At 37.9% G+C, this 23,244-nt stretch overlaps 1 protein-coding gene across 4 annotated transcripts in view; it reads right to left on the reverse strand.

Moving 5' to 3' along the window:
• Positions 1 to 23,244, reverse strand: part of RPRD2 (regulation of nuclear pre-mRNA domain containing 2) — an 81,895-nt gene that overhangs the window by 34,925 nt on the left and 23,726 nt on the right. For all 4 annotated transcript variants that reach the window (XM_024765786.1, XM_024765785.1, XM_024765787.1 and 1 more), the window contains exon 2: positions 10,835 to 10,964. In XM_024765786.1, coding sequence (XP_024621554.1) covers positions 10,835 to 10,964 — 130 coding nt within the window. The remainder of the gene's footprint in view (positions 1 to 10,834; positions 10,965 to 23,244) is intronic.

Raw genomic sequence — 23,244 nt, forward strand, 5'->3', positions numbered from 1 at the left:
TCCTTCTTTTGGCTATTGTAAAAAGTGCTGTTATGAACAAGGGTGTACAAACATCCATTTGATTTCCTGCTTTCATTTTTTTTTTGTACATACCCAGGAGTAGAACTGCTGGATCATATAGTAATTCTCTGTTTAACTTTTTGAAGAACCATCAAACTTTTTCCATAGCAGCTGCACCATTTTACATTCCTACAGAGATGCAGAAGTTTTTCCTCATTCTCTCTAACACTTGTTATTTTCTGGTTTTATTTTGTTTTTAAATTAGTTATCCTAGTAGGTGTGAACGCTTTGGCTGCTTTTAAAAATCTTTTTGTTTTGTAATTTCATCACAATGAATGACTAGGTATAAATTTTTTATTTACCCTGGTTAGTATATGTTGTGCTTCCTATCTTTGAAGATTCATGTTTTGTTTTGTTTCATCACTTTCAAAGTGTTCTCAGCCATTACCTCTTTGAAAGAACTCAGAAGTTCTCTCCTCCAGGATTCTCATTTGATGTTAATTAGGCCTTTCATTCTATTCTTCATTTTTCTACTTCCTTCTCTCTACTGCTGCATTCTAATTTCTTCAGAACTATTTTCTAGCTTAATCTCTTTTTCCCTTCTAGAATTCCTACTGGTTCTTTTGCCCAAATATCTTATCCATTGTTCATTTTATTCCATTTAATCTTTCTTTAACATCTCTTATAATTGTCTTATATACCCTGTCTGATAATTCTAGTATCTGAAGCTCATTGTGAGGGGATCTAAATCTGCTGATTCTCCTTTGTGGTGCTTTGTTTCCCAACGTATTTGGCGACCTTTGATGGTGAGCACATATTTTTTTGATCTGTGAGATTCCTGGTGATCTAAGTAGGAAATGTGTTCCTGGAGAGCAAATCTATACTGGAAGCCAGGGGGACTTATGACTCAAGACTACTTTATCCCCTTTCCAGAGCCCAGATCGTGTGGTAGGTACTCTGAGATAGGCATACTAATTAATGTCAGCTCTGCCATTCTAATATGTCCACTGTTATTGGTTCAGCTAATATTTTGTCAAGAATGTAATTGTTTTATAAAAAAGGACCCTTTGGAATTGATGGCTGGCCATTCAGCCAGAAGCCAAGTCATAATTATCTGTAAATGTCTGTTTACAGAGCTTCCTCCTGCCAGGAGTTATAACTTATTTACTGTTGCTTCTTCAGCACCTACAAAGTGTTCACTAAATAGTAAATGAATGAATGACAACTGGATTTTGTCATTTTCAAATCCAACTATTCATTATGAAGTCCCAACAGCTATTCACCGAAGTCTCAAGTAAAATATGCTGGAAAAACAGCAACTGCTAAGAAATCATAAAAATAAGACCAGGGTATAATATAGTAAAAAACAGCACTAGATGGGGAAACTAGAGGTTTTAGTTCTGGTTTCAGTGAGAAGTCTTTTGGGAACTAGGTTTCTTCATTTGTAAAATGATTTTTACTAAACAATTTCTGTTAGCTCTAAAATTCTTGGCTAGATTCGTTCTTTATATGAACACAGAACTCTCAAACTTCCACAATCCAACCATCTCTTGAACTTACAAATTCAACTAAAATAAAAAACCAAAACAAAATCCAAAATAGCAGTTTTACTTACCTTGTAATTCTAGACCTCTATTTCAGCCATTACTGATCACAACCTTAATTTCTACAGAACATACAATTATTACCACACACAACATGATTAAATATAAACTTTGTTGTTTGACTTACAAGTAACAAAAAAACTGACTGACTTGCAGAATTGCTAGGATGTTGAATAGATGCTTCCTATGCTAGCAACCCTCGCCCCTGGACCACTTTTAAAACAGCAAGGTATTAGCCAATTATTTCAAGGCATAAAGTTGATAAGGAGTACAAGAGGTGCCCAGGTATCACAGATAAAATAAAGAGAACTAGGGAATTTCCTGGCGGTCCACTGGTTAGGACTCCGCGCTCTCACTGCCGAGGGCCCAGGTTTAGTCCTTGGTTGGGGAACTGACATCCCACAAGCTGCGCAGAGTGGCAAAAAAACAAAACAAAACAAAACCAGAACCAAACAGCATAATCTTGTGCCTCACTCAAGAATATCTTTTCTTTATCAGTATCTTATTTCTGGGACATCATCAGAATAATGTGCTATATATCTTGCAGGTTCTTAATAAATATTTGCCAACTGACTGAATGGAAGACCAAATATTGGGTCAACTCAAGGAGGAGGCAGTCAATACTTAATCCCAAAAACCTTGTAGCTCAGAAATTAGATGGAGAGAGATTTTTATCTCTAAAAACTTGCTACTCTGTATCTCCTAAAATAATCCCCATTTATAAAACTTATCTTTTTTATTTGCCTATAACAAATGTTTTCCCTAGTGTGTCACTTGTCTTTAATTTTATGGTGTCTTCTATAATGTAGAAGTTTAATTTTGATGTACTTAAATTTACAAATACTTTTCTTTATTTCTGTTCTTGGTGTCTTAAGAGCTTTCTAAACTAACCCTTATAGTCATGAACATATTCATATTTTCTTCTAACATTTTAACGTTTTGTTTTATACATCAAGGTAATTCATTTGGGATATATTTTTGTGTACTGTGTTGGGAAACATTTAACATTTAATTTTATTTTTTCCACACAGAAAGTCCATGTCCCAGAATCACTTATTGAAGAGTTCATCTTCCCCCCAATGAACTGTAATGCAACTGCTACCATTTACAGAGGTCCCATATATGTATGAGTCCATTTGTGGGCTCTCTGTTTTGTTCCTTAAATCTATTTGTCTATGCTTGTATTAATACCATACTCTTTTAATTACTATAGTCAAATAATAATTCTTGATATTTCATAGGTTAAGTCCAACTTGGCTTTTTTTTTTTTTTTTTTGCGGTATGCGGGCCTCTCACTGTTGTGGCCTCTCCTGTTGTGGCCTCTCCTGTTGTGGCCTCTCCTGTTGCGGAGCACAGGCTCCGGACGCGCAGGCTCAGCGGCCATGGCTTATGGGCCCAGCCGCTCCGCGGCATGTGGGATCTTCCCGGTCCGGGGCACGAACCCGTGTCCCCTGCATCGGCAGGCAGACTCTCAACCACTGCGCCACCAAGGAAGCCCCAACTTGGCTTTTTATCAACAGTCTTGACTACTCCTAAGACACGGACTCCTCTATATGAATTTTAGAATCAGTATAACAAATTTCTTAAAATGTCCTACTGGGAACTTGATTAAAGTGTACTGTATTTACATGCTGATTTTTGTCTTTTTGAAACAGTTTATAATTTTCTTCATAAAGGTCTCAACACACTTTTGTTCTAGGTACCTATAAGCTTTTGTTATTACTGCTAATAATATCCCTTTTTTCTTAAATTATATTTTAACTGGTTATTTCTGATATACTGAAATGCTATTGATTCTTATATGTTGATTTGTATCCAGCAACTTGGTTGAATCCTCATTAGTCTGTAAATTCTCTTGGATTTCCTATGAATATGATCGCAAAGTCTCCATTTATCTTTTTACCCTATATGATTCCCCTGAAAACATTTTATAATTCTTCAACTATAAATCAGAATTTGCAAATTAAACAAAAATACAGTAAATACCATTCATACTAACATTGATTTAAAGTGATAAATATTTTGTCGAAACCAAGTACAAGGTGCAGTGCAAACATGATACTGAAGATATACACTGAATTTAATATTTTTTTAATTTATCAAGCCTATAATACTATTATCATTCAATTATTTCACCATTTTTGAACTACTATGAACTTTTTTTTAGTCGAAATTATTAGTGCCTTCAACTGATACAAACCATTATTTATATATTAAAGCCATCTTTAACCTTTCCTCATTAGCCTTTGATAAAGTAATATTATCTTATGTCAAAATACAAACACATGATAACACAGCCACTGAAAATGAGTCACAGAACTGTTAATAAGGTAATCATACGGATGACACTTAATACACTTAGACAATCCACAGACCCTTTAAACTATATCTATGGACCCACCTAGGAATATCTAGGCCTGTACTTAAGAAATACAGCTTTACAGCTCTCCATGGTATTTCTATCCATGCATCAAGCTAACCAACCACCTATGATGTGACAAGCATTGTGCTGGGAGCAGAATGTCTGGGAGATAGAAACTGGTGACAAAAAGCATGTGTATCGGGCTTCCCAGGTGGCGCAGTGGTTGAGAGTCCGCCTGCCGATGCAGGGGACACGGGTTCGTGCCCCGGTCCGGGAGGATCCCACATGCTGTGGAGCGGCTGGGTCAGTGAGCCATGGCCACTGAGCCTGCGCGTCCAGAGCCTGTGCTCTGCAACGGGAGGGGCCACAACAGTGAGAGGCCCGCATATAGAAAAAAAAAAAAAGCATGTGTATCAATTACAAGGCAGTGTTTTAGGTGCTATGACAGAAGTAGAGACAGGTATAATGGTAGCAAAGAAGAATTGTTTAATCCAGACTAGGAAGTAGAAGTCAGGAAGGGAAAATTTCTTGAGGATAGTAAGTGTATAAGGAAGGTGAAAGGATAGAGCAAACAAAACTCTACAGAGTTCATACCTAATTGGGAATACTGTACTGCTCTACGGTTGATTATACAATTTGTTCTACTAGGCTGTCAATTTGATTTTCAAAAGGAATCAACTTCTTAAATTCATTTACTTAATACTGTAATTTGAAAACTGTTTAGTCCAAACAAATCTTACATTATGGAAAAGTTGCATATAATTACATATGATATATATTATAAACAAATAATTAAAAAGTGAACAGCCATGTAATCACAACCCAGGTCAAGAAATAAAATATCGCTAGCTCCCCAGAGGACCTGAGTGGACCCCTTCAAGTTTACAATCCCTTCCACCTACCTAGGATGGCAGACTTCTGTGATAATTGTTTCCTTACTTTTCTTTGTTTTAACGTGTAGGTAGGTATAAACAAGAGTTCATTTTTTGCCAAATTTGAACTTTATATAAATGGATTCATACTATATATACGTAAATATTCCTTTGTACTTTCAATCAATATTTTATGAGATTTGTCTATGTCATTGCATATAACTGAAATTCATTAATTTTCCTTGCTGCCTGGTATTCCAGTATGCTACAATTCATTCACTTTACTGTAGAAAAATGTTTCCAAATTTTTTTTATTAGGGTTTTCACTTTATTAATTTATTTTCTGGCTGTGCTGCGCTGCTTGTGAGATCTTAGTTCTCCAACCAGGGGTCAAACCTGGGCCCCCTAAAGTGGAAGCACAAGAGTCCTAACCAATGGACTGCTAGGGAATTCCCCAAATTTTTATTACCATAGACAATGTTGCTATGAAAATTCCCTTCCACTGATCTTGCTGCACATATGCAAAAGTTGCTCAGGGGTAAAAGCCTATGGGTGGAATTGCAAGATCTGTACATAAACTTTTTTTTTTTTGCAGTACGCAGGCCTCTCACTGTTGTGGCCTCTCCCGTTGCGGAGCACAGGCTCCGGACGCGCAGGCTCAGCGGCCATGGCTCACGGGCCCAGCCGCTCCGCGGCATGTGGGATCTTCCCGGACCAGGGCACAAACCTGTGTCCCCTCCCACGGCAGGTGGACTCTCAACCACTGCGCCACCAGGGAAGCCCTGTACATAAACTTTTTAAAATGAGGTTGTTTTATACCAATCAACCCTCAAAGCAACAGTATATAAGAGCTTCCACTGTGCCACAATCTTGCTAATGTTCATACTGGTGGACTTTAAGATTTATGCCTTATCTGGTACGTATGTGTGCTGGTTATTAATTTACTGTCTCTCAGCTCTAACATGACCTTCCCTTGTGGTACCGGAGCCAGACTCTGCAAACTCTATTGCCCCTTGGTTCAGTGTTGGACTCTGACAACAGAGAGCCCTAGAGTGACACCGAGAGGCTAGAAGAGGGAGTACGGATTCTTCTTTTGGTGTTCTATTTTCAAGTGGATCAGCTTAGAGGCATCCTGGGTGCATTTTAGCATAGCTTTTGTAGTTCAGCAGTGAGTGCTCTCCAGCCTGTTTCTTAACCACTAGTGACAGGTAGCATGTTCTTACAGCAATCCACTCTTTCCTCAGGTTTGAATCTTAGCTTGGGGTGGGGTGGGGTGAGTCCTTATTTACTTTTCCCTCAGGTTCAGAGGTAGTAGCTGCTTTCAGCAGATACTATTCCATAACACCTTAGAGTTAGTTTATTCTTTCTAGTAGTTAGCTACCTTTTACCTACTTAACGATTCTTCATATTAAATCTTCCCTGTTTAAATTACTGATATGTGATTTATGTCTTCTGATTGGGACTTAATTTATATGATATGTCTCAGCAGTTCTAGGGCTATATGACATGATATCAGAACAGACTGAATGCAAAAAGCAGGTAAGAAAATATAGCTGTCTGATATTAAGCCAGACATTAAAGAGATCTGGCAAGAATGCAAAACACCACCACTCTTTTCACTAAAATTTTAAGTGTTGGTTATTAACGTTTATTGTTTTAAAAGTTATTAATAAATATATAAATAATTTCTGGTTTGATTTCTACAAGTGCCAGGTAAAACTAAAATCTTCAAATTTTTTGTCTTTCTCTTATTTTGTAACTCTTTATATATTCTGGATATGAACCTTTTGTTGACTGCATAAAAATATTTTCTCCCACTCTGTGGCTTGTCTTTTCACTTTTTTTTTTAAAATTTATTTTTGGCTGCATTGGGTCTTCGTTGCTGCGTGCGGGCTTTCTCTAGTTGTGGCGAGTGGGGGCTACTCTTTGATGCAGTGCATGGGCTTCTCATTGCAGTGGCTTCTCTTGTGGAGCATGGGCTCTAGGCGCCCGGGCTTCAGTAGTTGTGGCACATTGGCTTAACTGCTCCACGGCACATGGGATCTTCCTGGACCAGGGCTTGAACCCGTGTCCCCTGCATTGGCAGGCAGATTCTTAACCACTGCGTCACCAGGGAAGCCCTTTGTCTTCTCACTCTTTATAGTGTCTTTCAATTAAATGGAAGGGTCTTCATTTTAATGTAGCTGTATTTATTAATCTTATGAGGTAAGGTCATGAAATATTCTCCTATATTGTCTTCAAAAGATTTGTAGTTCTTTCATGTTTAAGTATTTAATATGCAATTGATTTTTGTGTATGATGTGAGTGGGATCTAATTTTTTCTATATAGCCAATTTGTCCCAGCAATATTTATGAAAAAGTTATTCTTTTTCTACTACCTAATAGTTTCATACAGAGACCAAGTATATATACTGGTCTGTTTCTAGACTTTGTATTATGTTCTACCAGTTTCTTTGGTTATCTCTGGGCAAATATCACACTGTTTTATTTATCGTAGCTTTATAATCAGTCTTGAAATCTGGTAGAGCCAGTCTTCCCACCTTGTTGTTCTTCAAGAGTTTCTAGGCTTTCTCTTTGTGGGGGAAGGGGAAGAAGGAGCTCTCTGCACTTCCATACAAAATTCAAAATCAATTAATAAAATAGTGGGGAAAAACACTACTCAGAGCCTAATTAAGACTGCTTTGGATTTATAAATCAATTTGGGAAGAAATGACATTAAATATTGAGTCTTCCCTATCCACAAATTATTTCTTTAGGTTTTCTATACTGTTTCTCAATTATGTTTTATAATTTTTTCAATAGAGATCTTATACGTCTTTTGTTAAGATTTATTTCTAGATACAGTTGATTCTCGTTAATTGCAGATTCTGTATTTGCAAATTCACCCACTTACTAAAATTTATTTGTAACTCCAAAATTTAGTCATCAGATGTGTTTTGTTTGGCTAGCAATAAATTTTTTAGAATGTGATTTAGCTTCACACATTTAAAAATTGGGAGGCTTCATATAAGAATCTAGATTTTGACCTAGCTTAAAAAATGAGAAATCTTTGGAAGGTCTGAAAGCATAGGTCAACAGTGAACTCGTTTCTTTATGGCCATAGGCTAGGGCTGAGTAGCTGTTGCCCCCTTTAGATGGGTTTTTCCTTACAGTCCACCCACTTCACTCACCTGGGTTAACTGTCTGGAACTTCTGAACATTTGCCCCTCCTCAATTAAAGGGATTTAAATGATAGCCTTAAATTAAGAGAAATGAATTCACAAAAGGGTAGAAATGAGTCTAAAATATAACCGTGAACAGAAATTTAAAAGGGGGATGGGATGGGGTTGTTTATGGAATACTAAAGCTCATATCCTAATATACTCTCATTTATCATATACTTTATAATTAATTTCTTTATAAGTGAGAATATATTCTGTTTCACTGATATAGTCTTCTACTCCTGATTCTATTATTGTTTTAAAATATATACAAGATAAGTGACAGGGAAACTCTGACTCTGATGTTCTTATAAACAATTATCTTGAATATGTAACCTTCCACATCAAACCCTACTGAGATTCTGACTGGGATTACACAATGAATTTATAGAGTACATATTGGGAGAGAATCATATTTTTAACAATACCAAATCTTTCCCTTCAGAAGTATGTATTGGGCTTCCATGGTGGCGCAGTGGTTGAGAGTCCGCCTGCCGATGCAGGGGACGCGGGTTCATGCCCTGGACCAGGAGGATCCCACATGCCGCGGAGCGACTGGGCCCGTGAGCCATGGCTGCTGAGCCTGCGTGCGTCCGGAGCCTGTGCTCCGCAACGGGAGAGACCACAACAGTGAGAGGCCTGTGTACCACACACACACACAAAAAAAGTATGTATCTATCTCTTCACTTATCCAGGTCTTCTTATAAAATTTTCTCTACAAAAGCCTTACATACTTCTTAATGTATTTATTTTGGGGTGGGGTTTCCTTTATTTGGGGGGGGGAGGCAGTACTTCTTGTTGTAAAAGGAATCTTTTTTTTCTAATTACATTTTTAATTGGTTACTGCTAGCATATATAGGAAATCTACTGCTTTTCTACGTTGAATTTGAATCTGGCTATTTAACTGAACTCTCTTATTAGTTGATTCTATGTAGGCCAGGGGTCAGCAAACTACAAACCTCAAGCCAAATCTGGCCAGCTGCCTGATTTGTAAATAAAGTTTTAGGAACACAGCCACACCCATTTGCTTATGGCTGCTTTTATGCTAGAATGGCAGAGTTGAGTAGTGGCAACAGAGATCCTATGGCCTGCAGAGCCTAAAATACTATCTGGTCTTTTATAGAAAAAGGTTGCCCACCCCTGATGTAGGTAATCCTATTATCTGCAAATAATGATAATTCTATCTCTTCTAAATGCCTTCTCATTATTTATTTATTTAGAAATGAATGGAATCTCAACATAATGGTGAACAGTAATGATGATAGAGGGCATTACTGTCCTGAAATGCTTTTATTGCTTCACCATTAAGTCTGATTTTATCATAGGTTTCTGAAGATATCCTTCATTGAGTTAAAAACATTTTCAGAGCTTAAAATTTTAAAGGACTGTACTTTATTCTGAGATTATGCCATTCCTACGTTTTTCTGTGAAATAGTAATACAAAGTGGTTGTTTTTAAAAATATCTTTACATGGTAAAATAAAAGGTGACAACCCTATATTAATCCATGAACTAGGTCATGAAATCTAAGTATAGGATACATTAGGTTAAGTTTTTAAGACTATAATGATATTTACAGCAGAAACTCTAAGTGGAGATCATGTAGCACACTGCTTTTCTTACTCAAAATTATACTGGATGTATATATGTAAAGAAGCAGCACAGACTAGTGGTTAGGTGGCAAAGAACATAAGCTTCGGGGTCTAGACAGGCTTGGGTAGGAATTCTGCCAAATACCAGCCCCCCGCCCCCAACCCGGTAGCTGTGAGAGCTTAGGCAAGCTACTTAATGTCTCTAAGCCAGTTTCCTCCGCCTTAAAATGGGGCTAATAGTAATAGCCACTTTAAATGTTGTTCTCAGGTTTAAACAACCTGAAGTACACGAAGCACTTTGTATAATAATAATAATATCTGGTCAATTATGACTGCTCAATAAATGTAGGTGATATTACTGTTATTATTTTAGGTACTTCTGACGTGTATAAATCTTTATTACTTAGTATATAAAAATAAGACCACATTTTAATCTTTTGTAATACCAAAGTAGACATCTGAAGTCTACAATCCAAAGGAAGGAACAAGGATCATTCCATTCTAACTGGGTTAATACTAACAAATGGATCAATAATATATGATAGTCATATATTCAAATATATATTATGCTAAAAAGTACATAATTCGAGGAAATATTTAGCTATTTTGATTTTTCCATGTAATTGTTTATCCTCCAATTGTGTGTAGATGTGTGTGTTTCTCACACCAAGCAAACAGCTTACAAATATGGATGAAACACAAGGAAAACACTATTAATACAGGACAAAAATAAGATCAAACATAAGTGTTCCAGCACTTTGAGAAATGCTGGACACAACTTTGCTAATGGAGTAAATCAATATGGAATTAAGAATAAATATTTTCATTTCTCCCTAATTACACAGATTTCATGAAGGGGGCAAGATTTCAGAAAGACTCTGAAAGAAAAATGGAAATGTGTAAAAAACACAAAAACAGAAAAAGCAGTTAGAAAGAAGTACAGCCAGAGAGCATGACCAGGAGATACACTCTCCTGGTCAAGTTAGGAGAGAAGAGGCAGAGCATAAATAACAGACAAGTTTTCAAAAAGGGAGGAAAGAGTCTTTAAAAAAAAAGTGTATTACCAGGAAAGTTACAATGAACAATTTGGACAAAATATCCTTGGATCTTCAAGCATGTGCAACTATTACAGTTCTTACTAACAGGAAACTAAAATTCTAAATTTTCTAAGCTTAGATCCCAAAGAGGAGTAAGAATTTACTTACTTCACTAGAGCAGCTGCTTCTGGAAGTACATCAGCAAACGATTCACGGAATATGATTGCGTTTTTCCTTTTACAGTTCTGTATGACATCATTGGCAAGGTAAAAGAGATTCAAACGGTGGGGATAGGCAGCTGGAGATGACAAAAGACAATAAATAAGACCAAATGAGTCAATTTATACTTAGTACAACTTATTCCAAATACAGTGTTCTCAAACTGTATAACTGCTACTACAAGGATGGATGATGAATAAACAGACAAATGAGCTAATGGATCAAGTTACTGAACCTAATGCCTAAAAACCTTGACTGCTTCAGGTTAAGTTTCTATTCTACGTATTCCTTTAGCAAATTTCTACTTCACTTTGTATGTATTTGGCACTAGAAAACCCATTAACTCTGGAGAAGCTCAAATAAAACAAAACTGTTCTCCCAGACATTTGGGAAGACAAAAAATTGAGTTGAAGTAGTTCACTTTGCTGCAGAAACACCAGGGTTAGTGGAAGGAGAATGAGTTTTAGAATCCAATCAGAATGTGACCTTAGGCAAGCAAATTGCTTAACCTCCTCTACATTATTATTGCAGACAGACTCTTTTCATCAACCAGTCCAGACACACCTAAGAACTCCCATCTACTGGAAGAGAGGCTCTGCTGCCACTTTCATCACTAGGCGAATGTCCTGGGAAATAAGTAATTTGAGCCCATAAACTCACCCACATCAACCTTTTTTAAGGTCCAGGACAGGGCCCAATCAATTTACTATCTGGAACCTTGAGCAAAGCCACCCTAGGTTTTATTATTATCCTGAAAAATTTTACTGTCTGTATGGAAGATGATTCATCATGTTTTCTAGTCTCGATCTCAAATGCAGCGACCTCCAAGAACCACTTCTTTCTACATTTTAAAATCACCCTTTCTGACCACAACCATCCATTCCATTATATTTGTCCTTCCATTTCATCAAGATCTCAGTTCTTTATTTTCTCTAACTCACATATAGTCTCTTTTAGTACTCAATTCTTTCTCTACCAATTCGAGTCTTTCTGATCCATTATCGAAACCACTCATATCAAAACCTTCATTTGCTTTTCGTCCTCCCTACAATTTAGGTTTTCTATCACATGTATTCAACAAAATCCTAAATCTGGATCAATCTAACTGAACGCCTTTACTGCACCTTTATTTCTGCCCCTGGGTTCTGCTGAAGAAAAATCATACCACCAGAAGTACTGAAACTATGTAAATTCAGTCCCTTCCTTCAGTGGGCCCTCCTTCCATACGTCTTTAATCAGCATCCTCTCTCATTTGCTGTAAGAGCTATTTCAAACTTTACCACTCTTGTCAAGCGCCCTCTCTTACCACATTCTCACTCTCAGGAGATAAGCTTAATATGCTATTTCACAGAGAAGCAGAAATCATTAGATGGGAATTATGTTCTCTCAAAAAGTGTACCCAGGGACTTCCCTGGTGGCGCAGTGGTTAAGAATCTGCCTGCCAATGCAGGGGACATGGGTTCGATCCCTGGTCCAGGAAGATTCCACATGCCACGGAGCAACTAAGCCTGTGTGCCACAACTACTGAGCCCACGTGCCACAACTACTGAAGCCTGCGTGCCTAGAGCCCATGCTCCGCAACAAGAAAAGCCACCGCAATGAGAGACCTGCGAACCGCCAACAAAGAGTAGGCCCCACTCGCCACAACTAGAGAAAGCCCGCGCGCAGCAACAAAGACCCAATGCAGTCAAAATTAAATAAATACATAAATTTATTATTTTTTTAATGTACCCATACGTAAACCCATCCAGATCAATTTACCTAAGTCAGTTAAGATATTTCAGATTAGGGATCTGAAAGAGTGTTATATACTCACTGTCTCTAATTTCTAGTAACTCCGTAATTATAGGAAAAAAATATGCGGGCTTCCCTGGTGGCACAGTGGTTGGGGGTCCGCCTGCCAATGCGGGGTACGCGGGTTTAGGCCCTGGTCTGGGGGGGTCCCGCATGCCGTGGAGCAACTAAGCCCGTGCGCCACGGCTACTGAAGCCGGCGCCCTGGAGCCCATGCTGCGCAACAAGAGAGGCCACTGCGGTGAGAGGCCCGTGCACTGCAGCGGGAAGTGGCCCCCGTTCGCTGCAACCAGAGAAAAGCCCACGCGCAGCAATGAAGACCCAAAGCAGCCAAAAAATAAAATAAAATAATAAAATAAATTTATTTTAAAAAATGCAATCTACCATGTGAGGAGCCTTATATAAATTATGCTATCTCATTTATGTTGCCATCACTTCACTCAAACAGCAATTACCAATATTACCAATAAACTCCAACTTATTAAACCCAAAGGAGATTTTTCTTTAATATATTTATCTATTTATTTTTGGCTGTGTTGGGTCTTGTTGCTGTGTGCCGGCTTTCTCTAGTTGCAGCGAGCGGGGGTTACTCTTTGTTGTGGTGAGCAGGCTTCTCATTGCAGTGGCTTCTCTTGTTGGGAAGCGCGGGCTCTAGGAGTATGGGCTCAGTAGTTGTAGCCTGCGGGCTCTAGAGCACAGGCTCAGTAGTTAGTGGCACACGGGCTTAGTTGCTCCGTGGCACCTTCCCGGACCAGGGCTCGAACATGTGTCCCCTACGTTGGCAGGCAGATTCTTAACCACTGCACCACTAGGGAAGCCCCAAAAGGAGATTTTTTAAAATGCTATTTCTACAAAGAACTATCATTTCCACCAGGCTTTGGCACACAGAATAATGTGCTATAGTAATCCCTTTTTGTTTCTGTTATAATCATTCTCTTAGTTCTCCTCTGACGTCTCTAGCTCTTCCTCCATATATATATACACAGGTGGACATGATAGGTAGGCAGCTCTGCTTGTGATCATCCTCCTTTATTTATTTCGTTTTTTTAAAATATTTATTTATTTATTTGCAGGTCGCAGGCTCCTTAGTTGTGGCATGCAGGTTTCTTAGTTGCGGCACACAGGCTTAGTTGTGGCATGCTACTCTCAGTTGCAGCATGCGTGTGGGATCTAGTTCCCTGACCAGGGATCAAACCCAGGCCCCCTGCACTGGGAGTGTGGAGTCTTATCCACCGCGCCACCAGTGAAGTCCTCAATCCTCCTTTAAATGTTGATGCTCCCCAGGGTTCTCTCCTGAGCACTCTTCTCGATTCACCCGTAGCATAGAGTTGTAAGATTTCAGGTTCAAAATCAGATAGTCTGTTCTATTCCTGGCTTTATCACTTATTAGCTTTAGGGTCTTATACATTACCTAACTTCTATATGTTACTTTTTTTTTTCTTTGCAAAATGACAAACTCATGGGTTGTTATAAGAATTAAATAAAACAATGTATGTAAAGCATTTAGGACTTTGCTTAGCCAACAGAAAATGGAATGCTATCAGCATAATTATCCACATTTAACTACTACCACCTAAGTACCAATGATTCCCATATCCATAGATTTCATACTTGGATTTCCCTTTACCAGTCAATGCACACATCTACTTCAAAGTCTCAGAGATACCTTGAACTTGGTTTTTCAATATTTTATTACTAATCTTCCTCCTCTTCCATCTGTTACTGCTCTTGTATTTAGCTAGAATTTCAGCAGTCTTTTTTGGCTCTTCTTCTTCCCTGCCTGACCCTCACCCCCTTTTGATAAATCTCCAAGTCCAGCCAATTTTGTCTCCCAATAACATTTTTCAAATTTATCCCCTCTTCTCCTTCTCTTCCTACCATTGCTCTTTGCTGGGTCATCACTTTTGACCCGGACTACTACTGAAATAGCCTCCTAACTGGTTATCCTGCCTTGGACTTGGTCTTCTCAAATTTATTCTCTACATTGTTGCTAAATTCATCTTCTAATACGTAAACAGTATCCAACTATTTCTCAGATCAAATCTGTCAATGATTTCCAACTGCTTACTAGAAAATGCCCAAGCACCTTAGTCTTCATTTACATTCTGGATCTTACCTTCTCTTTCAGTCTCATCTCCTTCCCCTTCAAATTCAAAATTCCACCTTTAATGAATTACTCACAGTTCCCAGAAACACACCTCTCTCTCTCTCACAGAACTTTCCTTTTCTTTGATAACCCATCCTAAATAATCTTCAGTGTTTTCTACTCACCCATAGGAAAAAGTCAAAAATTTTAAATTTAATTCATGTCAGATTCTGACCCCTCTCTACCTCAACTTCCCAAAACAAATCACCCCAAACTTTTTTTTTTTTTGGCCATGCCACGTGGCTTGCAGGCTCTTAGTTCCCCCACCAGGGACTGAACCCAGGCCCTTGGCAGTGAAAGCTTGGAGTCCTAACCAGGAAATTCCTGCCCTAAACTATTACTGGAGAGATTAAGAGACTCAAGGTACAGAGCAATCTGATGTAACTAATTTGTGTTTCTGAAATGGACATAGGTTTGGACTAGCCAGCTATAAATGACATTTTTGGATCAACTGAAGAAATGTGAATGCGGTCTGGGATCAGATAAAATGAAAATTTACGGAAATGGAAATAAATCATCAACTGGAGGGAAAACACAGTAATTATAGAATGATCTCATGTTAGGAAAAACATCTGTGAAAGAGATCAGAAAGAATAAGGAATTAAGTTTTAACAGTACTGATCTCTATTTTTTTCACTTTTGCTTGCCTGTATTATAATTTTCTGTAATATATATTTGCTGCTTCCATTATTGATTAAGGAAATATAATCGCTTTTGTCCAAAAAGTTTAACTGACTGTCTTAAACTAATTTGTATTTCAGCCTGGACCTATTCTTTGAACTGCAGACTCAAATATCCAACTTCCTACCCAACATCTCTCTTGGGATATTTAATACACAGCTCAGACTCAACGTGTGATATTCTGATCTCTTCCTCTTAATTCTCTCCTCCTATAGTCTTCTCCATCCCAGTAAATGGCATTTCTTCTGTGGTGGTTTTTTTCAGCCAAAAATCGGGTCATCCTTGATTCCCCTCTTTCACACTCCATATCCAAACTCACAATGCAGATCTCAGTAACGCTACCTTTGAAATATATACAGATTTAGGAAGTTACAAATGCAGAAAGGAGGAGGTTAGAATAAACCCTGTGGTGCTGGACTGTAATTGGAAGTCTTGGTATGAATTCACAGTTATATATAGAAAACATATACTTATTCAAGAGATAAAAGTTAATGTCACTATTAATGAGGCAGATTGACATTATGTTCCTCCAAATATATATAATGCTTTAAGAACACAGCATCACTTCTGTGGTATTCCTGCCCAAAACTGCATAACCTGAATCTAAAAACAAAAACAAAAAAACAGACAAACATAAATTTATGGATTATTTTACAAGTTACTGGTCTATAGTCTTCAAAAATTTCAGGGTCATGAAAGATAAGGAAAGACTAAAGAACTGTTTCAGACTGAAGTAAACTAAAGAGATGTGACAACTCTAACAAATGACCCTGGACTTTTAAAGGACCATTATTGGGGCTTCCCTGGTGGCGCAGTGGTTGAGAGTCCGCCTGCCGCTGCAGGGGACACAGGTTCGTGCCCCGGTCCGGGAAGATCTCACATGCCACGGAGCGGCTGGGCCCATGAGCCATGGCCGCTGAGCCTGCGCGTCCGGAGCCTGTGCTCCGCAACCAGAGAGGCCACAACAGTGAGAGGCCCACGTACCGCAAAAAACAAACAACAACAAAAAAGACCATTATTGGGATAACTGGCAAAATTCAATTAAGGTCTGTGGATTCGATGGTGGTACTGTATCAGTTTTCATTTCCTGGTTTTGGTGGTTATACAGATGTTACATAACAACTGTTGCAATGTACTGAACTGTGTCTCCCCAAAATTCATATGTTGAAGTCCTAACCCCCAATGTTACTGTATGTGGAGATAAGGTCTATAAGGAGGTAATTAAGGTTACGTGAGGACATAATGGTGGGGCCTTGATAAGACGACACGAGTGTCCTTAGACATCAGAGGAACTCTGCCTCCCCCCAAACCCTCCTCCACCACGTGAGGACACAGTAAGAAGGTGGCCATCTACAAGCCAGGAAGAGAACTTTTACCAGAAACTGAACCCTGTCAGACCTTGATCTTAGCCTTTCCACCCTCTAGAACTGTAAGAAAATTAATTTCTGCTGTTTAAGCCACACAGTTTGTGGTATTTTGTTATGGCAGCCCAAGCTTATTGATACAACTATATAAGGAAATGAACTGCTTTTAAGGACACTGAAGTATTAAACAGGGCATCATGTCTGCAACATACTCTCAAATAAGTGTGTGTGTGTGTGTGTGTGTGTACGTGTATATCAAGAGAGCAATAAGAGATTAAAGTAAATATGGTAAAATGTTAATTACTGGGGAATCTGGTGAAAGGCACACAAGAGGTATTTGTAATATACTGCAGCTTTAAATTTGAAATTATTTAAAAATAACAAATTTTTAAAAATACATAGACTCCAACTATTATTTATCATTGCCTCCTGGTTTAAGTCATATCATCTTTTGCTTGAATTATTGAATTAGCCTCTCAACTGGTCTCCTTGCTTCTACCTTTGTCCCACTTCAGTCTAGATCCTTTCAAAATATAAATCTGATCATATTATTATTTTGCTGCTTTAAATCCCTCCAGTAATGGCTCTCGTCCTTACTCAGGGTAAAGATCAAAGTCCTTACTATGGCCTGTAAGTCCTAAACAATCTGACCTTGCATTATCTCTCTGATCCCCAGTCCTGGTAACCATTCATTCCATTCCAGCCACTCTGGCCACCTTGCAACTGCAAGACCTACAACACACCTGGCATACTCTTGCTTCAGGGTCCTTTGAGCTCCCTGCTCCCTCTGCTTGGAACATTCTTTTCCCATATAATCTCATGGTTTATTCTCTCGCTGCCTTTAAATCTTTGCCCAAATGTCACTTTCTCAGTGACTTTCTGTATTTCCGTGACCAGGAAAACTGCAACATCAAACCACCAACACTCCTATCACCCCTTGTTTTTTCTACCCGATATACTATAATTTACTTACTTTATCTTTTGCCTGTCTCCCCGATGAGGACAAGGATTTTCATCAGTTTTGTTTAGTGTTGAATTCTCAGCACCTAGGACCATGCCTAACACATAGTAGGCTTTCAGTAAGTATTTCTTGAATAAATAAATTAGAAAAAAGGAGAAGGAAAATACAAAGAAAAGAAAAAGTACTCATGAAAATGAGTACTAGAGTCTTCTATTCAGTTTGGTTAATAATCCCATAAGGTAGCTGGCTTCTGAGTACCTACAGAGTAGATAGAGACCAGACTTCCATCTAAGATACCGTTAGGTACTGTAATTAGTGCAGGATTTTAAGAATTAATCTTTTGTCTTAGGTACTGATTTTAGAACCCGAGTAAATGACTTCAATGTACACTGAAAGAGCCACATCTAAGCTAAAAAATTCAAAATGGTCTCTCAACATTTGTAAAGTATCAACTCAGAAGTTCTTTGAATAATTTGCCACTAGGAACATTTGTTAAATATCATTATATATAATTATCTAGAAATCTACTAAATCCAAACATTCCCTAACTCTAAACAGAAAACTACTCAGTGTTATCAATGATCTGTAAAGAGCCAAAAGAAAATCAGAATCTAAATATCCACCAGTAGTAGAGTTGACAATCATTAATCAAATATGAAGACCATACAGAAAATAGAAAAATGGTTTACATATTGAAAGTGGAGAAAACAAAAAATATATGTCAACCTTGCCTCTTGCTTCCCCTTACTTTCTACATTTAAGTCCTGTTAATCCTACCTTCTTATTACTGCGTATTTCTGAATTTAAGATAAGGTTGTTTATAACATGCACATTTTATACACCACCAAGAAATTTTAAAAGTGCTTCCAGTTAGCTGAATGAAACCATCAACTGTAAAATACATACTGCTTTCAAACATGTTAAAATGTGAAAAGACAATGTACATCCTAGAATTGATGAAGTACATTAATTTCTAGTTCATTTTTTCCCTCCCCATTTCTTTTGCCACTACCCTACTTCAGTTTCTCATCATTACTACAACAAACTTCTTAATAACTGATCTCTGTCTGTAGTTTCAATGCATTTTCCAGACTGCTGGGAATTAATCCCACCAGTATGCTTGTCCCTGTGTACAAAGATATTCTTGCAGCACTATTTCCAACAAAAGTCTGGAAATATCCTAAAAGTTCTTAATAGGGGCTTTGCTAAATAAATTCTGTTACCTCCATCTAGCTGAAAAGTATGTAACTATTAAAAAACTTGTGTTTTTAATAGTTCATTTCACAGTTCATTTAGAACTATCTCCAAGATATAAAGCAAAAACAAGATATAATGGGTCTGGGCTTCCCTGGTGGCGCAGTGGTTGGGAGTCCACCTGACGATGCAGGGGACGCGGGTTCGTGCCCCAGTCCGGGAGGATCCCACGTGCCGCGGAGCGGCTGGGCCCATGAGCCGTGGCCTCTGGGCCTGTGCGTCCGGGGCCCATGCTCCGCAGCGGGAGGGGCCGCGGCAGCGAGAGGCCCGCGCACCCCAAAAAAAAAAAAAAAAAAAAAAAAAAAAAAAGATACGATGGGTCTACTTTGCTAGTATATGTGTACAAAAGTACAAACAAGCATATACTTCATATTTATAGAGAATACCTCTGGGAAGATATATAAGAAACTACTAACAGTGATGCCTCTACAGAAGGAAACCAAGGGATCAAGAGAGATAGAGACAGTCATGACAGAGCAATTCATTTTCTATCGTACACTTTTTGGAATTTGGGCATGTATTTACTTATTCAAAATAATACATTAAAAATTAAAAAGAAAACACCCCTATGCCACTACATTTTATGTCCTTCCTCAATACTGCTAAAGCACCTTGTATATAGATACTGTACTTTTTCACTTGGAATTTAAAACATCCATTTATAAATGTTTCCTCATCAGACCATGAGTTCTTTCAGCACACTGACTTGGTACCTCAATGCCAATCAACTATTTATCAGGTATACAATTAATATCTTCTATTGAATAAATGAATACTAACCAAAGCCTCCCTTCTAAAATCATCCCCATCCAGGCCTCATCTTCCCCCATGCTCCAAATTATCTGTTTCTCTCTCTTATCAATTATCCCCAAATGTTTTGGGGTCTCCTAGATAACACCAAGCAATGATCTAGGATGTGAAGGAGATTGAACCTTTTACTCCTGTCCCTTGTTAACCAAATCCATCTTCTGTAAGTCTATATTACAGGGTCTTAAACAACAACCCCCCACCATTGCCCTTTCATACCATTTACTCTTTCAAGTTTACCCTGATTTCACTAATACGAAAATGCTGGGGAAAAGAGGAATATCAAATAAATAATGTAATCTGCCCCACCTTAGTGCTAAGGAGAGTCCTGTCTCAAATACATATAGCAGAATTCTCATTCCTTTCAGAGGATGGTATAGCAGAAAGAAAACAGAAATTGGACTCAGACATACATCAATTCAAATTTTACCTCAATAACTGAGTCATGACCTTGACTAAAATTTTATGTCTCTGAGCCTTTATTTCCATCCTTAAAATGAATATAATAGCTCAAGATTTTGGAAGGAATAAATAATATATGTTAAATGTCTGTTTATAGTACCTACTAGAGAACAAGTCAAATACTTCACTAATGGCAGTTGTTTTCTCCCAGTTTTCCTTCCCTGTAAGCTAGTATATATCAGGTGAGTATGAGGGGAAAATGCCATTTGATTAAACTAATCTAAATTAAGGTATGTATGACAATAGTTTCTTTCTCTTTAACCCTGGCCTCTGAAAACGGGGAGAGAAAAGGCTATTTTATTCTTAGCTCCTCCAATTCCAGGACTCCCTTGCTCTATTCTGGCTCCTGACATCTAGGAGGCTTGTGAAACATCTAGGTTGCAAAAAAATCAGAAGTGGAATCACTTGGGAACCCTAGTCTTCGGAGAAGTCCAAGGGCTTCAACTCAACCAGTTTTCTTCTCAGCTGACCTCAGAAACACTTGGTTTGTCTATAGTAATACTAAATATAGAGATTTATATGAGTTGTTTAATTGCTTACACCTAATAACTATGCAGAGTAACTATGTACATATCATTTAATAAGCGAAATGTTTTAAAAAGTTGATTATAACCAAAACTCTGTTCAAGAACGATTCAAATGTTGGTTAATTAAATAGCCAAGCTGTCTGTTCATGGATTTTAAAAAATGTTCACACTATTTCTTCCATCTAAAATGACATTACTCTTCTCCTTTTATTATTTGAATTCTCATCTCAAAACCCAAGTCAAAACCCTGGTCCTCAAAGACAGCTCTTGAAACCACTTCCACCTTTCTTAACTCTGAACTTACACTGCTCTTATATTTAACATCATGTACTGCTTCACACATTAGCTTTTCCTTGGCTTGATTGTAAACTCTTTGAAACAGAATTATATCATTTACTTCTTTTCCATCTTTCATAGTGCTGAATACAAACTAGCCATTTATTATGTTTTTGTTGACCGACTGCCTACTTCCATAGTCTAACTTGAGGCCAAAAAAAGCAGATTATTCCTTTTCATCTTCAATGAGTATTAGCACAACTATTTATTATTTACATTAATGAAGGGAAATACTAGTGTGGCTAATCCCAACAAATTAATTCCCAAAACATTTCCACTGTACATTTAGAATATATCATATCAATTCTTTTAACAAATTTATCTCGGTAATTATGTACTTAAGTTTATGTCACAATAATCTACCTTACTCTCCACACCTGATACTTCTCTAACAGAGAAGGAAGAGAGATGCCACAAGATTAGCAAAGAGTAACTTGTGAGAAAACAATCAACTTTTTATAACCAGGGTGTCATATGATATTTCAACATCAATGTCGCCACCACCACCAAGAAAGTACATGTGAAACCAAGAGTTATAAACTTATATATTTACCAAAAACTTAGAGGAATTAATTTCCATAACACTTTCATAATATGTCAGCCAATCAGCTGTCAAAGTCAGGTACTGTGCCCTTTTTTCTCCATCTATCTAATAACTATAGAAAAATTTCCAAGAAGCAGTATAATATGGCCTGGTGCAGCAGTTCCCAAATTCTGGCCATAGCCTGTGATGAAATTTCCATTGGTTTGCAGAGAAATGAGAAAAATAAGGACAGAGCAGCTTATTTTTCCTGAAGCAAAATGTATCCAAGTTAAAGAATGGTTCTCTATTATCTTCTTCCTATTTTTCTGGTAATTAAAATATCTTTATGAAATGATGGTAATGATTTTAATGTCCTCAATTAGAAATACGAACAATCCTATTTCAGTACCTTTAGTTTTTCTATTTTCTTAAATTGATTGGCCCATGTCTAGAAACTACTAGTCCAATAGATCTCCTCTGATCCTGACTCACTGTGAGCTACCAAAATAAATGAATGCTTAAACACTTCATTGCTTAGTTTGCTTTTTATGATCAATAATTAGACTTGTGTGTTAACTGTGCTGGAAAAATTTCTTTCTTGAGATTACATGGACCCATGATCTGTGGATCACAAAAATGCCAGAAGCAGCATTAGTGTATAAAGATGGTCTTTTATTTATCCCAAGAACTTAAGGATGGCTTTATCTTAGAAAATCTGTAAATATCATTCACTATATTTACAGAAAAATTCTTGATAAAATTCTGTGTCTGCTGAAGTAGATACTGTTAGCAAATAACAATTTCCGTTAGAAATAAAAAGGAACCACATAACCTGATAATGAAGTCTTAAATACAAAGAGTGAAGTACCATAGAGGTAAGACTATCATATATATCAGATCAGTTCTTCCACACTGATCAACACATTCAATAGAATTCCAGTCAAAATCCTAATAAAATACATTAAGGAATTTGACAAGCTGATTCTCCATTTTATATGGAAGTGCAAAGGCCTAAGAATAAAAAGACACAAGGTAGAAGAATGTGGCCTCCCAGATACCATGATGTCATATAACAGGCTATGGAATTTGCACAGGTATGGCCAAATTGACCATTAGAACCAAATGGAGAGCCCATACACAGATCTGTGTTAACTGACATTTATGACAGGGGTAGCACTGCAGATCACTGGGAAAAAAGGAGAATGCTATTCATTAAAGTAGATAGGACAATGGTGTTTCTACATGGAAAAAAAATGAAAATGAACTCTATCATGTCATATACAAAAATCAGTTCTGGGGCTTCCCTGGTGGCGCAGTGGTTGAGAGTCCGCCTACCGATGCAGAGAACACGGGTTCGTGCCCCGGTCCGGGAAGATCCCATATGCCGTGGAGCGGCTAGGCCCGTGAGCCATGGCCGCTGAGCCTGCGTGTCCGGAGCCTGTGCTCCGCAATGGGAGAGGCCACAGCAGTGAGAGGCCCACTTACCGCAAAAAAAAAAAAAAAGG

Source organism: Neophocaena asiaeorientalis, unplaced genomic scaffold, assembly GCF_003031525.2.
Source record: "Neophocaena asiaeorientalis asiaeorientalis breed wild unplaced genomic scaffold, Neophocaena_asiaeorientalis_V1.1 scaffold474, whole genome shotgun sequence".
NCBI classification, from domain to species: Eukaryota; Metazoa; Chordata; class Mammalia; order Artiodactyla; family Phocoenidae; genus Neophocaena; species Neophocaena asiaeorientalis.